At 51.6% G+C, this 17,792-nt stretch overlaps 1 protein-coding gene across 1 annotated transcript; it reads left to right on the top strand.

Moving 5' to 3' along the window:
* Positions 1 to 226: 226 nt before the first annotated feature.
* LOC140897761 (E3 ubiquitin-protein ligase TRIM39-like) lies at positions 227 to 10,025 on the top strand. The gene is made up of 6 exons (XM_073310775.1): positions 227 to 644; positions 2,754 to 2,849; positions 4,637 to 4,867; positions 5,906 to 5,928; positions 7,470 to 7,585; positions 9,135 to 10,025. Exons 1-6 carry the CDS (start codon positions 228 to 230, stop codon positions 9,674 to 9,676), a joined length of 1,425 nt encoding a protein of 474 aa, XP_073166876.1. The 5' UTR covers position 227; the 3' UTR covers positions 9,677 to 10,025.
* Positions 10,026 to 17,792: the final 7,767 nt, after the last annotated feature.

Genomic DNA, 17,792 nt, shown 5'->3' with positions numbered 1-17,792 from the left:
ACCTTCCCCCCAGTTCAGAACTGCTCTTTGCCTGGGGGAATTTAATATCGGTCCCTTCACAGAGAGCTTTGCATTTCTCTGCACAGTCTCCAGGGGCTGAAAATCAAACAGGCTTCCCCCCAGCTCAGCCAATGAGAAAGACCCTAAGTGAAGAAACACCCAATTGTGGCTGCAGTCTAAAGGCAGGAAAGTGAAATGAAACCTGTCACTTTCCCCCGCTGGGAGCCATGGCTGCAGAGAGCCCTGTACAGAGTCTCCAGGATGAAGCTTCTTGTTCCATCTGTCTGGAGTATTTCAAAGACCCAGTGTCTATCCACTGCGGGCACAACTTCTGCCGGGCCTGCATCACCGACTACTGGGAGGAGTCGGATACCAACTTCTCCTGCCCTCAGTGCAGAGAAACCGCGCAGCAGAGAAACTTCAGACCCAACAGGGAGCTGGCGAAAATTATCGAAATAGCCAAGCGGCTGAGTTTACAGGCAGCCAAAGGCTCAGGAGGTGAGCGAGTGTGTGAGAAACACCAGGAGACCCTGAAACTGTTCTGCGAGGAGGATCAAGCCCCCATCTGTGTGATCTGCCGAGAGTCCCAGGCTCACAGATCTCACACCGTGGTTCCCATAGAGGAGGCTGCCCAGGAGTACAAGGTAGGGAAGCCTAGCGTATTGTAACAGGCAGGAGTTTAAATAAGTAAAGCATCACATAGAATGGGATCTTCTACTGTGAATTTCTGGACTTGCATATATTTAGGTTTCTCGCCAGTTTCATCTGAATGCCTCATTTCCTGTACATATATATATATATATATATATATACACACAAACATAGCATGAAGAAGACAGGAAATGACACACTTATGTTAATGATCTCTGCTCTCAACCTCTTGCCGAATAACGTCTGGGAGTTGGATCAAAGTGATGCTGAACTTTTGCTACCTAATAGTTCTGTTCAAAGTGACATTGTTCAGGAGCTGAATAAAACGGATGGAGCTAATACAGGGCCCGATTCAGCAAAACGCTTAGACATGAGCTTAACTTTAAGAGCGTGAGTTATCTGAATGAAGACAATGGAACTATTCCCTGGATCTAACGCAATGGTCACCAACTGGTAGATTGCAATCGACCGGTCGATCCTGGAGCCTCTGCCCAGTCGACTGCAATCTCTGGCTGCTAAAAGTCCAGCAGCGCAGCGGGTCTAAGCAGGCTCCCTGCCTGCCCTGGCCTCACGCCGCTCCCAGAAGGGGCTGGCATGTCTCTGCGGCCCCTGGCGGGAAGGGGGCAGCGAGCCTCTGTGTGCTGCTCGCGCCTGCAAGTTCCCGGCCAATGGGAGCTACGGAGTTGGCACGGGTGGGGTGGGGGGCCATCGGCAGCGCAAGAAGTCGCCTGCCCCTCTACCCCCTACCCCCCCCCCCCCGCCTCCAGGCCACAGAGACATGCCAGCTTCTTCCCAGAGCGGTACGGGGCCAGAGCAGGCAGGGAGTCTCCCTCAGACCCGGTGCACTGCTGACTGGGAGCCACCGTGGACCCCTTCCTGCACCCCACCCCCCTGCCCCAGCCCAGAGCCCCCTCCTGCACTCAAACACCCTCCCAGACCCTGCACTCCCTCCCACACCTCAGAGCAATGAAACAGCCCCGCAGCCCAGTGGCGTTGACTTTGTGGTTTCCCTGGGGGTGCTTGACCCCTGCTATGCCCAATGCCCCGCCCTCACTTCATCCCTTCCCCCAAGGCCCTGCCCTGTTCCATCCCCTCCCCCGAGTGCACCCCACCCTCGTTCCGCCTCCCCCACCCCGCCCCAGCGTGTCCTGCATGCCACTGATCACTGGTGCATGAGAGGTGCTGGGTGAGAGGAGGAGGAGCTGATTGACGGGGCTGCTGGTGGGTATTGAGCACCCCCGGATTCAGTGCCTATGCTGCAGCCCGAGCCCCACAAGCCCCTGCCCCAGCCCTGAGCCCGTACCCAGCACCCAAACTCCCTCCCAGAGCTTGCACCCCTCACTCCCTCCCACACCTCAACACTTTGGCCCAACCCAGAACCCCCTTCTGCACCCAAACTCCCTCCCAGAGCCCTCACCTCTCACCCCATCCTGCACCCCAACCCCCTAATCCAGGCTCAACCTAGAGCCTCCTCCCACACTCCAAACCCCTCAGCCCCAGCCCAGAACGTGCACCCCCTCCCGCACTCCAACCCTCTGCCCCAGCCCGGTGAAAGTGAGTGAGGGCGGGGGAGAGCGAGCGACGGGGAGAGGGGGAATGGAGTGAGCAGTGTGCAGCCTCGGGAAAGGGGCTGGGTAGATTCTGGGTTGATCTTAAATTCAAAAAGCAATCTTGTGCATAAAAAGGTTGGAGACCACTGATCTAATGAAAGCATGTGTTTCAGTGTTTTGCTGAACAATGGCCATTCTTTTCCATTGTCTGTGTCACTCCTTTTATTCCTGACACGGGAATCACTCACCTCTTGGTTCCCAAACATGCGGATGTCTCAGAGGCCAGGGGGCTAAGGACTATACAGAGGTCCAAGATTGTAACATCAGTAACCGGTAAAACAATCCAATGAATTGGAGGAGACAAACCTGGTGGCCAACTATGCATGGCTGTGGAATCATTTTCTCCTTTTGAGTTAAATCAGGTGCAAGCGTTTAAACAAGTACAGTCATATCCGTGAAGCCAGGTTATAGTTTGTAGGGACTGAATTCTCCCTACGCCGCTATCCAAAGAAGGGAAAAAACGTTGAACACTCAACATTATTTCCTTGCCAGGAAAAACTCCAGATCCAATTACAGACTCTGAAGGAAGAGAGAGAAAAGCTGATGGGATTGAAACTGACCAAAGAGGCAAGAATCTGGGAGCATCTGGTAGGTATCAGGTTATTATTATCCAGCAAGGACATGTAGGTGCGTGTCCCTCCCAAGGTGCGAATCACTCTGGTAGTGTGGGGGATGGGAGAGGCTGTGTCTCATACTGTGACCATGTGTCACTGAGTGAGATCCTGTGTTTCTATGTTCCCCTTTGGGGATGTCCCATCTGTGCCGGCTGGATTGTGGCAGACACTCTGTGTCCTGCACTCGGGCTGATGAAAATGCCCCTGGACTCTGATATGTGAAGGGGGAGAGATGCAGTGCGTGATCCTGGGCTGGCTAGCACCAGGCATGAGGTCATGGCCTGGCCGCCTCCTTTCCCTCTCCTGAGCAGCCAGGAGCATCACATCTGCTCCAGGGGCACAAGGCAGCTTGTGTGGCCTTCCCCAGGAGATCCAGAAAGAGCCTGTTCTCCCCTCATCCCTGCTGAGTCCAGGCTCAGTCTGGGCCTGTGTGTCTGTGTTTGGATGGGCCGGGAATTACTGGGTTATTTGCACCCCTAGATGTCTACGTGTTTGGGCATCTCTGGGAGCGACTATCAGGATTTCCAGAGTTAATGTATTAGAGGGTTAAGCTGTCTGTTGAGTTCTCTTTTGTTTCATTCTTTTTCGTTCGTTTGCTTGCCCCAGCCTCTCTCACTCCCAATGTCATCCAGAGTATGTCTACACAGCAACTAGACACCCGTGGCTGGCCTGTGCCAGCTGACTCAGGTTCGCAGGGCTCAGGCTGTGGGGGTCTAGGACCCTGAGAAGTGGAGGGATCTGGGACCCTGAGAAGTGAAGGGTCCGAGAGCTCGGACTCCAGCCCGAGCCCAGAAGCCTACAGAGCAATGAAACAGCCCCGCAGCCCAGTGGCGCTGACTTTGTCGTTTCCCTGGCGGTGCTTGACCCCCGCTCTGCCCAATGCCCCGCCCTCACTTCATCCGTTCCCCCAAGGCCCTGCCCTGTTCCATCCCCTCCCCCGAGTGCACCTCACCCTCGTTCCGCCTCCCCCACCTCGCCCCAGTATGTCCTGCATGCCACTGATCACTGGTGCATGAGAGGCGCTGGGTGAGAGGAGGAGGAGCTGATCGACGGGGCTGCTGGTGGGTATTGAGCACCCCCGGATTCGGTGCCTATGCTGCAGCCCGAGCCCCACAAGCCCGAGTCAGCTGCACAGGTCAGCTGCAGGTTTTTCTTTGCTGTGTGGACATAACCTCAGGGTCTTAACTTAACTGTCTTAACTTCTCCTTTAGGGATCTACCTGGAAGGTCACAGACTCTCTCGTGTCAGGCACATAGACACACCAGTCAGATTACAGCCATCAGGGAACTGTAGGAAAATCTTCCCCTGAACAATACTGGGAACTAGAAAAGTTCCTGGAGGACAGTCCATCAATGGCTCTTAGCCAGGATGGGCAGGGATGGTGCCCCTCACCTCTGTTTGCCAGAAGTTGGGAATGGGCGACAGGGGATGGATCACTTGATGGTCCCCTGTTCTGTTCATTTCCTCTGGGGCACCTGGCACTGGCCACTGTCGGAAGACAGGATACTGAGCTAGATGGACCTTTGGTGTGACCCAATCTGGCCATTCTTATGTTTTTATGGGAAAGTTTCCCTCAAGCGCTATTTAAGGTTGCAGTAAAATACCCCCTCCACCCCCCACCCCCATTGAGCACCCAGGGTCTCATCTGGAGCTGGCCTGAATTGGCAGAGCTGCCTTGACACTCATGGTATTAAACCAGCTGAAGATCTGGCCCCAGGTGACTCACTCTGTGGGCCTTGCCCTTTCCCTTCCTCGTTACAGGAGCAGGTAGAAACCGAGAGGCTGAAGATTCTGTCTGAATTTGAGCAGCTGCGGCAGTTCCTGGAGGAACAAGAGCGATTCCTGCTGGCCCGGCTGGAAGAGCTGGACAAGGAGATTGAGAAGAGAAGGGATGAGAACATTGCCAAACTCTTGGAGGAGCTTTCCTGTCTAAATGACATGATCAGTGAGCTAGAGGGGAAGTGCCAGCAGCCAGCGAGTGAATTCTTGCAGGTGAGATACTGGATCCTTGATATGCAAGAGCCTTGGAGTCCAGGAGTCAAATGCCAGAGTAGAACTCACAGGTTATGCAGCTCAAATATAATTTTTTTCTGTTTCTAACCATTAGTATTATTATTGGTTTCATTGTTCGGAGAACCTGGGTATTTTAAATCAAATATAATCTATGTAGGTACTCAAATGACCCCCATGATCATCGGATCTACATGCCTCCCCAAAATTAATGCATTGATCCTCTTTTTAGGGAAGGATTATTACCTGCATTTTACAGATGCGGGGGACTGAGGCAAAGAAACCTGGATCCCAAAGGGTCTTGGGATTGCAAGGCCTAACTTTCAGGTTCCTAGAACATCACTAGGACAACAGTGGGATCCACAATGTTAGGCCCCCAGGCTCCCTACACAATGCACAGGCAGATCTAGGCACCGAAGAACAGGAGCCACAAAAACCAGAATGCCAGGCAAGGAGCTGCCAAAGCTGGCCGATGGGAGATGCCAAGGAGAGGAGTGTGTCCCGAGCCCTGCCACTCTTACAAAGGAAGGTGCCCAAATCCGGGCTGCAGGGGAGGCGCCTGGCTCTTGCTTGTGATCCGCAAATGGGAACCCCTTACTTGGAGCCTGGTGGCTTCTGGTGCCTAAATCGTTCTTGTGAGAATGAGTCAGGTGGGTAACTAGTGCCAAACAAAGCCACTCTGGTGGCAGAGCCGACTCGCCCTTGTAACCTTTAGCTCAGTAATTAGGGTCCTCAGTTGGGAGATAGGAAATCCTGGTTCAATCCCTGCCTGATGAGAAGAAGAGATGTGATGGGGTTCCCCACCTTAGAGGTACACACCCTAACCACTGGCCTAAAGAATGGATTTCAACTTACTTCTCTTCTACCCCACTCAAAGGCAGGGGCACAACGGACTAAGCAGTTAGGTACAAAGAAAAGCCCTACGGTTATACCCTGAAATCATCTAAACGGCTACCGAGATTGGTCTGTGTTGCATCTCGTTGATTTCACTCAGGTTCCTTCTCTCCCTTCCCCTTCTAGGATGTCCGAAGCACCTTGAGCAGGTACGTGGCACCTTCTCACTCCCACTCACAAGTTTCCATGCTGTTCTTATGATCGGTTTGTATTGTGGTCGTGTTTAGGGGCCCCAAACCACAGACCCATGGGGCTCCATTATGCTAGGCAATGGACAAAAACGTAACAGACGCTCCATGCCATAGGTGCTGATTCCGTGGCTGGAGCACCCACGGAAAAAAATAGTGGCCCCGCCGATCAGCTCCTCCCCCTCCCTCCCAGCGCCTCCCGCCCGCTGCGGATCGGCTGTTCAGCGACGTGCAGGAGGCACTAGGGAGGAGATGGCAGAGCAAGGATGGGGCGTGCTCCAGAGAGGGGGCAGAACGGGGTGGGAAGAGGCAGGGCAGGGTGGGGTCTTGTGGGAAGGGATGGAGTGGGGCGGGGCCTGGGGCAGAGCTTGGGTTGAGACCCCTGCTGAAAAGAGGAAGCCAGTGCCTGTCCTGCCATACATCTCACTGGGAAAGGATCCCTCCTTCCTTGCCCTTTGACTAGGACAAGCGTAGCTGTCCTAAGCTCCAGAAAGCCTTACCTTGCAGGCCCCCCCGAACGAGGAGACCTGGGTGCTTTCCTCCTCCTAGAGGGAAGGCGGAGTGAATTTCCAAACATACAGCAGCTTTCATAGTGAAACAAGATTGATGTGAACATAGAGCAAGAAGATTTTAAAAAAATTGATGATCTCCACTTATCTATGTTTATATCTCTATTGGCTGAGAGCAAAATTCTTGGCGATCTGATGACTTTTGGGTGATGCGTGAGACAAGCTGGAGCTGTGGTGTTCTCTCAGTCCGCTTCCAAGCGCTCAAAGGGCCACATCACAAAGATGTACAGCACAGAAGTCATATTTTTTGCCTGTTACTGGTTAATCGCAGCAGGAAAGCCAAGGATCGAATTGGCCGTGGGTTCAGATAGATTTTGTCTGGTCCATCGATAAAGCACAGGAATAAAACTCTGTTGGGGAAGCTTCCACTGAGGGTTTGTCTACACTGCCACCTTACAGCGCTGAAACTGTCAGCTCCGGGGTGTGAAAAAACACCCCCCTGAGCGATGCAAGTTTCAGAGCTCTAAAGTGGCAGTGTAGACAAACCCTCAGTGGAAGCTTCCCTAACAGAGTTTTATTCCTGTGCTTTATCGATGGACCAGACAAAATCTATAGCACTCCCAGCGCTGGTAGCTACTCCCCTCGGGGGGAAGGGGGGGGTGGTTTTCCTACAGTGCTGGCAGAGAGCTGTAGCTGGAACCGTGACTACACAGCCAGGTTAAAGGGCTGCCACAGCCGTGCTTTAATGTTGGTAGAGAAGACGTACCCTGAGGCTGGGGTATACAAAGGGGTGAAATCCTGGCCCCACTGAAGTCAAAAGAAATTTTGCCATGATCTTCACTGGGGTCAGGGTTTTACCCCAGTCCGATCAGGACAGCAGGGTTCCTTAGCATGAAAGTCATGGGGAAAGATGATTTTTTAAAAACAGCAAACAAACAATGGAGAATAAGGAATAAACTAACTAATGAATTAGAAGAGTCTGTTTCTATCCAGGTGTGAGCTGGGGAAGGTCCCGCAACCAGAGGAGGTTTCTCCTGAGCCGGAGAAAACCCCCAGCAGCATCTCTCATAAAACTATTGCGCTAAAGGAGACTCTGAGGAAATTCCAAGGTACGGAGAAGGGATCTGAGAAGAAGGGAACTTGACATATGTCAGTGGGAGGAGATGGGCCAATTAGCTGCTCATGTAAAGTCCAGACAATAAGAGTAAACAATGATCTTATCATTACTGAACTCTGTAAGGGCCTAGAGCAGAGGTTCTCAACCTATTTTGGATAGGACCCCCTTTGAAAATATTTCAGGCTGTGACGACCCCCCTCAAAAAGTGAGGACCCCCTCCATACCACGCCTTCCTTACTTCTGCGGTGCTGCTGGCGACAATGCTGCCTTCAGAGCTGGGAGCCTCAGCCACTGCTCTCGCGACCCCCCCTTCCAATAGTCTTGCGATCCCCTTTTGGGTCGGACCCCCCAGTATGGGAAATGCTGCACTAGAGGAGATTCCTTGGGACTAGCCCATAGGATGAGAGCTTGTTGGAAAGTGGGAGGTGTTTTTTCTTTCACACACTTAATTTTGAAAATGTTTCTTTACAAATAATTCGTAAGTCTTATCTAGGTTTCTTTTTCCCGTGGGCAGTTCTATCCTCCCTAATGCCCTCACCTACCACCCCTGATCCCTCCTTTCACCCTGCACCCCCCCCCCCGGGCTATCCTCTTCTCTCCTTCTACCTCTTCTCTTCTTTTCCCTCTTGGCTGAGGGACCCACCCAGGCTGCTGATGCTGGTGTCCCTCCACTCAGGGCCGGCCTTAGAGAAAATGGTGCCTGGGTGCACGGGTGGCAGGTGAACCCCACCCTTTGGGGTTCTGCACTGCTGGAGCCCCAAGCCCTCCCTGCACTGCTGAAGCCCCGAGCACTCCAGCTGCACCGGCCCAAGCTGCCTCAGCCGGCCCAGCCCCTGGCCGCCAGTCCGAGCTGAGTCCCTGCCGGCTTCAGGGGAACGTGGGTAGGGCCTTGGGATGGAGCACGGGTGGGGCCACAGCCTGGGATAGGGGAGGCTTAGTCTCCCCTGGCTTTTGATATTCACCACCCATGCCTGGGCGAACTTGTATTTTGGTGCCCCTGGCCCCCACAGGCGCCCCACCACCCTATAGCCCCTGACCCCCACTGGTCCCCCTCATTCAGGCCCCACCGCCTCCCCTCAGGGCTTAATTTGTATTGAAAGAGGTGCCGGGGCTCAGCCCCGGCACAAATTAAGCACTGGCTGTCAGCAGGTCAGTGGGTAGGAGGTACCAGCGCAGCGTCCCCTTGAATACCACGCCTTGGGCAGCGGCCCAGCCCACCCACCTCTAAGGCCGGTTCTGCCTCCACTCTCCCCAGCGCTGTGGCTAGGAGTGGGGCAGCAGGGTGGGAAACAGAAAGGCAGAATCTGGAGCCAAAACTACAGCTGTAACAGCATCTCTAGTGCCCGGGAGAAGGGAATCGCGGTGAAATCCCTGCTCAGCCCCAGCAGAGGCAGCTTGCTGAGATCCGGGACGGAGAGGCAGGAAATCAGGGAGGGTCCCAGCCGGGACGGGGCTGCTGGGGAGTGTGAGAAATGGTCCCAGCCGCCCCCAGGGCTGAGCTCTGCCCCTAACGCTCTGATTCTCTCTTGGTCCCCCCCCAGCGGATGTGACTCTGGATCCAGACACGGCTCACCCCCGCCTTGTCCTGTCTGAGGATGGGAAAAGCGTGAGATGGGAAGACACGCGCCAGCACATGCCCGACAATCCCAAGAGATTTGATTCTTCTCGCTGTGTGCTGGGCCTGGAGGGCTTCTCCTCGGGGAGGCATTACTGGGAGGTGGAGGTGGAGGACGGGGGAGCCTGGGCTGTAGGGGTGGCCAGAGAGTCTGTGAGGAGGAAGGGACGGGTCAATGTTAACCCGGAGGAGGGCATCTGGGCCGTGGGTCAATGTGGGACTCAGTACCTGGCTCTCACCTCCCCCAAGATCCCCCTCTCCCTTGCTGAACGGCCCAGGACGATCGGGATTTATCTGGACTGTGAAGAGGGGCGGGTGGCATTTTTTGATGCCGATAATGAGGCCCCAATCTTCACTTTCCCACCGGCCTCTGTCCCTGGAGAAAAAATCCTCCCTTTACTGTGTTTGGGGAGAGGATCCCAGTTCAGATTGTGTCCCTGCATCACAGGGTATAATATAGAGCCTTAGAAATACACATGGTTAGCCTCACATGGCACAGTTTGTCCTGGAGGCCAAAGTGTATTTGTGTATGTCAAACCCAAGAGAAGGGGGAAAAGGCATCGACCTGTCTGTTTGTCCCAACACTGATGCTGCAGGATTACAGCAGTTTACAGGGACATAGACTGGGGTGGGGCAACCAGAGCCAGAAACGGGGCATTGGAGAAGGGTAACTGGGGTAGAGGGGAACGGGGAGGAGGTGGATACTGCAGAAATGAACCTGAAAGGGAGACAATCAATAATCTCCAGCTTTTAATGGGGTTTTACAGGTGCATTTTTTAAAAAAGCAAATGGATTCTACATTCTTATGATCCATGGAATAATTGTATTAAAGTGAATTGTAAAGTCCCCAAGGGCCCTTTTGTCTCTCCTGGTGGGTTTAAAAAGGAAAAAAAAAATGGAGTAAGTGAAATTGCAATGAGCCATTCATATGGGAGGCAGTGTGGCCTAGGGGGTACAGCACTGGATTCAGGAGACCTGGGTTCCATTTCCAGCATAGCTGTTGGCCTGTTGGGGGAGTTTGAGCACGGCTCTATACCTCTCTCTCCCCATCTCAGAAATGGGGCTGATACTGGCCTCCTTTGGAAAGTGAATTGAGATCCTTGGTTGTAAAGCACTGCCTGAGAACTACATGGAGGCTTGCATCAGTGTGAATGAATCCGTTTCAAGCAACACCCCTTTAGTTAAGCCAGTGAAAAGCTGTGTGTAGACAAGGCCGTGCATGCATCACGCTTGTTAGCAGAGACTGATTCTGAGCCCTTGCACAAACACAGCACTATCTCTTCACTGGGGGACAGGAGCTGGTTGTGTCTGATATATTAAGGCAGAGCTCTAACACACCCGCCCCCACCCCCCCCCCCCCCCGATCTTTTGCAACACAGACATCCAAACAGGTGAAAGTTTGTGTCCCAGTGGCAATCAAGAACCTCCAGGATGAGCAAGCAGCAGATTGGAGATTGATTGGGGGCAGGGGGGCGGGAATCCCTTGGATTTCAATGTACTGCTATTCTAGCTCAAACAAAAGAAGGAAGAATGGCCTCGTAGTTCAGGTGTTAGCTTTGGACTCAGGAGATGCAGGCTCCTTTCTTGGTCTTGCCTCAGGATTCCTGTGTAATTTGAAGTGAGTCATTAGACCACTCGGGGCCACAGATTCTTCATCAGGAGTGTCGGGGTTGCACACCTTCCTAAACTCGCAGAGGGCCTGTGAGGGTAAATGAGTTCATGAATGTGAGCTACCAACACACTACAGAGATGAGACAGTGAAATGATCCAAAACATGGTTTGAAAGTGTATGTTCTCCACCTCGTTGCAGCGAGATGGATGTTATTGGAACAGGAAAAATGTCCGAAACTTCCAAACATGGGAGTGAAAGAAAACGACAGAAGTTAGAAAAATTCCCATATACAAGGTGGGGAAAATGTAATTCACCTTCTGGATGCATGCAGGTATTTAACCTGTCTATATGGGATTGTGGGGTGTCTACAGCTAACTTGGGTATATGAGATTGTGCTTGCACATTGGCATCAGAGTCTCACACATACACGCTATGCTGATGTCTAATGATGCACATCTCTTACATTTATAGTTATGTTTCACAGGCGCCGACTTTCCCATTTCCCCGGGGGGTGCTTGACCCCTGCTCTGCCCCAGGACCCGCCCCCACTCCACACCTTCCCCCAAGGCCCCACCCTGCCTCTTCCCACCGCTGCCCTGCCCTCGCTCCGCCTCTTCCTGGCCCCGCTCCTCTCCCTTCCCCCCAGCATCTCCTGCCCCCCTCTTAACAGCTGATCAATGATGGAAGGGAGGCGCTGAGGGGAGGGAGAGGAGCTGATTGACAGGGCTGCGAGTGGGTGCTGAGCACCCACTATTTTTTTCTAGTGGCTGCTCCAGCCGCGGAGCACCCATGGAGTTGGCGTCTATGGTTATGTTCGGGTTTGGGTGAAACCCCATTGAAGCTGGTGGGTATAACAGGCCATCCTTCATGCAGGAGAGATGTCAAGAACACAAAGCTCCTTCATGGAATAAGAGAGCTGAAACAATAGGAGCCTCCACCCAAAGCACAGGCTATAGATAGGGATCTGAATGATGTGGGTGGACGGGTTTCACTGGGGGTTGGAACACAAATGCAGGAAAGCTGGTTATAGTTGGATGAACGTGTGTGTGAGAGAGAGATGCAGCAGAAACACCACAGAAACACTCAACGAAAGCAGCAAAGGAGCCCCGGATGCAGCCAAAGATACACACGTAGTGTTGTGTCCCTTAGGAAAAAAACAGAGAGAGAGATTTTGAGCAGAGTGCTGGCTAGAAAGAGGTATGGAATTGTGAGACAAGAAAATCTCCTGTTGTTTGATTCCTGCTCTGTTCAGGGAAACAGGACTTTGTCCATGCTTTGTAAATAAACAGGGTGCATGATTGAAAACACAAAGAACTGACTCCATTGTCAATTTCTCCTCCGACTGGCAGCAACCCATAACACCCCAAACATTGGCTAAATGCTTGGGTCAAAAGGGGTAGCAGTATAGAAAGGACTTCCCCAAAAGCAGAAGCAATTTCATGGTAGTCATGAGACCTCAAAAAGGCCCTTTTTGCTGGTATAACTGCACCTACAGTAGGGCTTTTGCTGACATGGCCATGTTAGTTAGGACTGATTTTTTTTCTCTCCAAATTCCTAATTGACATAGGCAAACCTTTTAAGTATATATCAGCCACAACAAAAAAGTCTGCTGTTTCTTGTCTACACTTGGGCTTCCAACGATGCTGCTACTCATGGAGCCGAATCAGTGCTAGCAGAGCTGTTTTCCCTCTGTGTATTATACAGCCCAGAATTATAGCACCACTGACTAATGAAAGACTCCAGCTGAATTTTGGGGGGAGAAATCTGGCCCCAGGCAAGACTTTTGGAGAATGAGCATTCACAAGAATGGTATCCATCACTGAATTCTTAGAGAGTTTCAATGAAATTCACCCTGCTAAACTGGGCTCTGTGAAACATCCCCTGACTCTGTCTATCCCTGATAGCTGCCCGTTCCCTACTGGATTTTGTCTGTTCCTTACATAGAAAGATGGGCTGGGAGGCAGAAGATTGTGTCTGAGTTTGAGAAACTGTGGCAATTTCCGGAGGAACAAGAGCGAGTCCTGCTGGCCCGGCTGGAAGAACTGGAGAAGGAGAATGTAAGGAAAGTGAAAATGTGGCCAAACTCTTTCTGAAACTAGCATTTCTCAATAGCCTAATGCAGGGGTGGCCTTTAATTGTGCTTTCTTCTTTTCTTTATCTTTAATAAAAGGTTAAAAGGATTTTAATGGGGTGTTTGCCATAGGATTAAGCAGGCTGAGGCCTGTGTGTATCAAACCCTGAACCTTGTTTAACATTGTTTGATGTTGGACAGTGACTGGATTATGATAACCCCTTTGACTTTTTGGGCCCACATAGTCCATCTTAATTAACACAACACTACTACTTTAGACACCTAAGTTCAAAATTTAGGCACCACTGAGGTCGTCAAAGCCCCCACTTAGCTGTTGCCTAACCTGTAAGTGCCTTAATTCACTCAATGCCTAAAGTTTTGCTGCAAAATTCCCCTAAGTGCTTATGTTTCTGCCTCTAGGCATGGACGCTGCTGCCTCACTTGCGGTGTCTGGTTGCCTGTCTCAAGTTTGACGCCTGGTCTACGACACGCGGTTATTTCGGAATTAGCCGAGTTAATTCGAAATAAAACTGATTCCGTCCACATGACCAAACCAGTTTTTTCAATTTAAAGAGCTCTTTAATCCGATTTCTGTACTCCACCTCGGCAAGTGGAGTAGCGCTAAAATTGAGATCGCAGTTCTGGGTTACAGGTACTGTGGATGCAATTCGACGTTATTGGCCTCCGGGAGCTATCCCAGAATGCTCCCTTGTGACCGCTCTGGATAACACTCTCAACTCTGATGCATTAGCTAGGTAGGCAGTAAAAGCCCCGGGAACTTTTGAATTTCATTTCCTGTTTGGTCAGCATCAGCACAGGTGACCATCAGCACAGTCCACCATCACAGGCGACCATGCAGAGTCCACCATCACAAGAAACCACGCAGTCCCGGATTCGCAGACGAGCTCCAGCATAGTCCGAACGGGAGGTGCTGGATCTCGTCGCATGTTGGGGAGACGAATCTGTTATGGCACAACTACGTTCCAAAAAAAGAAACGCAGATATGTACGCTAAAGTCTCCAGGGCCATGACAAAAGAGGCTACTCCAGGGACACAGAGCAGTGTCGTACAAAAATCAAGGAGCTCAGGCAAGCATACCGAAAAGCCAGGGAGGTGAATGGGCGCTCTGGGTCACAGCCCCATACATGCTGCTTCTACAGTGAGCTGCATGCAATTATGAGGGGTGACGCCACCACTACTCCACCACTGTCCATGGACACCTGCAAGAGGGGAACAAGGAGGATGAGTTTTTGGAGGACGAAGAGGAGGAGGAGGACAGCACACAGGCGGCAAGTGGGGAATCCGTTTTTGCCCCTAGCCCAGAACTAGTCTTAACGCTGGAGCCAACAGCCTCCCCCCACTCCCAAGGCGGGCTCCCGGACCATGACCCTGGAGAAGGCACTTCTGGTGAGTGAGAGCCTGATCAGAGCCACACGGTGGGAGGGTGGGGGGAAACCCAGCTGCGCTGGGCTGTTTGAGTGTAGTTTAAATGGCTCATCCCTGCTCAGAGTCTCATCTGAGCCGCGGAGAGGGTGTGGAGGGGTGTTGTATGAATTGATCATCCCAGAGAGCCTGCAGGCCCTCCTTTTATATGGCAAACCCACCAGGCATTGCTTGCTATGCAAAAGGGGGCCCGGCAGTCTGAAAGCATTGAAATGAATGTGGAAGAAGCAGAACCCCGCATGCCCCTAGGGCTTACTGGCTGCCTGCAGCTGAATTCTGTTGCCCGGCCATGTGTGGTGGCTTACTCACACCAAAATGGCAGGCACTTCAGTATAAGAGGCGAAATGCCTTGTACAGAAAGAACATGTGCTGTGTACTATGACTTGCCTGTTTCACTGAGAAAGAGTGTCCCCTTTGGTCTCTAAAATGTATCTTTTAAAATACTACCCTCCCTTTTTCTCCTCCCGCAGGTGAAAATGTTTCAACGCGGCCCCTATCTACTGTGTCCCAGAGGCTGGTCCAGATTAGAAGGTGGAAAAAGCGAACCAGGGATGACATGTTCACCGAGCTCATGCAGTCCTCCTGCACTGATAGGGCCCAGCTGAATGCGTGGAGGCAAACAATTGCGGAGTCCCGTAAAGCATTACATGTACATGAAGAGAGGAGGGACGTGCGTGATGAGAGCAGGCAGGATTCTATGGGCAAACTCATGGGGGAGCAAACTGACATGCTCCACTGTATGGTGGATGTAATGCGGGAAAGGCAGCAAAACCACAGACTGTCGCTGCAGCCTCTGTATAACCGCCCTCCTTCCTCCGCAAGTTCCATAGCCTCCTCACCCAGACGCCCAAGAACGCGGGGGCAGGGGAGCGGCTACGGGCACCCACATACTCAACCCCAGAGGATTGCACAAGCAGCAGAAAGCTGGCATATCCGAAAGTTTGATTTGGTTTCTGGACTTGTCCTTCCCTCTTCCTCCACCCCCGTAACCCAATTCGCCCCAAGCCCTGGTCTACCTTTTGATTTCTCTCAGTGTGTTGTGCAACAAAGAATAAAGAACAGTTTTTAAACAATTGTGACTTTATTTCCTTTCATATATATAGGGGGCAGGTAACTTCAAGAGAAACAAACACAACTGTCACACCGTATCCTGGCCAGTCATGAAACTGGCTTTCAAAGCTTCTCTGATATGCAGTGCACCCTGCTGCACTCTTCTAATCGCCCTGTTGTCTGGCTGTGAGAAATTGGCTGCCAGGCGAGTTGCCTCAACCTCCCACCCCGCCATAAACGTCTCCCCCTTACTCTCACAGATATTGTGGAGCACACAGCAAGCAGCAATTACAATTGGAATATTGGTTGTGCTGAGATCTAATGAGTCAGTAAACTGCGCCAGTGCGCTTTCAAACATCCAAACGCACATTCTACCACCATTCTGCACTTGCTCACCTATAGTTGAATGCTCCTTACTACTGTGCAGGGGGCCTGTGTACGGCTTCATGAGCCAGGGCATTAAGGGGTAGGCTGGGTCCCCGAGGATAACTATTGGCATTTCAACATCTCCAACAGTAATTTTCTTGTCTGGGAAGTATTCCCTTCCTGCAGCTGTTCAAACAGACCAGAGTTCCTGAAGATGAGAGCATCATGCACCTTTCCCGGCCATCCCACGTTGATGTCAGTGAAACCTCCCTTGTGATCCACCAGTGTTTGCAGCACCATGGAAAAGTACCCCTTGTGGTTTATGTACTGGCCTCCCCAGTGTTTCAGGGATAGGGATATGCGTTCCGTCTCTCGCATCAGTGCATTAAAGCCATCCACAATGGTCTGCAGATTTCCCAAAATCACTACCCTTGATAGCAGCTGGTCAATGATTGTGTTGGCTACTTGCAGCACAGCAGCCCTCACAGTAGATTTGCCCACTCCAAACTGATTCCCGACTGACCGGTAGCTGTTGGGCATTGCAAGCTTCCACAGGGCTATGGCCACTTGCTTCTCAACTGTGAGGGCTGCTCTCATTTTGGTGTCTTTGTGCTTCAGGGCAGGGGACAGCAAGCCACAAAGTTCCATGAAAGTGACCCTACGCATACAAAAGTTTCACAGCCACTGGTTAGGTTCACGATAGCCGAAGAAAGGCGTGAAATGGTTGTCTTCTGTAGCTTTCACAGAGTTAGGAGCCCAGGACAGACAACATGGAGAAGCTCGGTAGCACGGCAAGAGCGGGAGAGCAGAGTTGGTGGCGGAAGTTGTGTTGCTCAGTTCACGATGGCCGAGCAGAGTTGGCAGCGGAAGCGGTCGATGAGGAAGAGAAAGAGTAGGTACTCAGAGAGATGACATAGAAAGATGAGAGGTAATGCGAGGTGGGTTCATTGTACCAGGAGAGAAGCAGTGCACCATACTGCACCATCTGCTGAAAGCAGTATGGTGTCTGCACACCAAAAAGGCGCGAAACGATTATCTGCCCTAGCTTTCACAGAGGGAGGAGCGACTGACGACACACACCCAGAAACGCCCACGAGAATGTTTCTGGCCCATCAGGCACTGGGAGCTTAACCCAGAATTCCAATGGGCAGCAGGGACTGCGGGAACTGTGGGATAGCTACCCACAGTGCACTGCTCCGACATTCAATGCTAGCCTCAGTACTGTGGATGCACTCCGCCAAATTCACGTGCTTTAGTGGGGACACACAAGACCGAATGTATAAAATCGCTTCAAAAAATTTGAATAGAATAATTTTGAAATAATTTTGTACTGTAGAGGACTCTGTGTGTGTGTGTGTGTGTGTATACTGTACTTTCAGGCTGGAATCAGACTCTGTGCGTTTGTGCAACTGTTGCCCCTAAGAATGGAATCAGACATATTCTGTGTCTATGTGTATTATTAAAACCAGTTCCTCACCAGATCAAACCTCATACCCCAACATGTGGGGAGAAAAGGAGCAATGTCATGGTTGCCTGTGTGTATGTTGGGAAGGGGGAGGGATTAGTGTTGGTTAAGAAGAGGTGAAAGTATCTGCATCTACCAGCCTTGTATAGCTGCACAAGAATCAGGCACAATACAGAGTTACCCATCTCTGAGTGCCAAATGGTTGGATTGGCTAATGCAACCTGTAGAGGTCCATGGCACACTGGGATATAAAGTCAAGTGTACATCATCATCATTTGATAGGGATAATGATAGGAAGGTTGACAATTAACGAAGTAGTTACGTCGAAAGACGATTGGGTATTCATTCTCATTCGTGTCACTGTGGATTGATATTTTTTCCTGTCTGTCTCCCTTCTGGAACATCAGAAGCACCTTGAGCAGGTATGTGGCTCCTTCAGCCTCCCGCTTAGCTTTCAGGATGCTGGGAAGGTGTTTGGCGAGTGTGTGAAAAGCAAAGCTCTGTGCAAACTGTGGGCATGTTGCCACTGTTCACCTTAAATCCGAGCCTCAATCCCCTGTTATAGAAATGGAGGTGT

This window comes from Lepidochelys kempii, chromosome 14, assembly GCF_965140265.1.
Source record: "Lepidochelys kempii isolate rLepKem1 chromosome 14, rLepKem1.hap2, whole genome shotgun sequence".
NCBI lineage: Eukaryota > Metazoa > Chordata > Testudines > Cheloniidae > Lepidochelys > Lepidochelys kempii.
The sequence above is the reverse complement of the archived record's forward strand: the minus strand, read 5'-3'. Positions and strand labels throughout refer to the sequence as shown.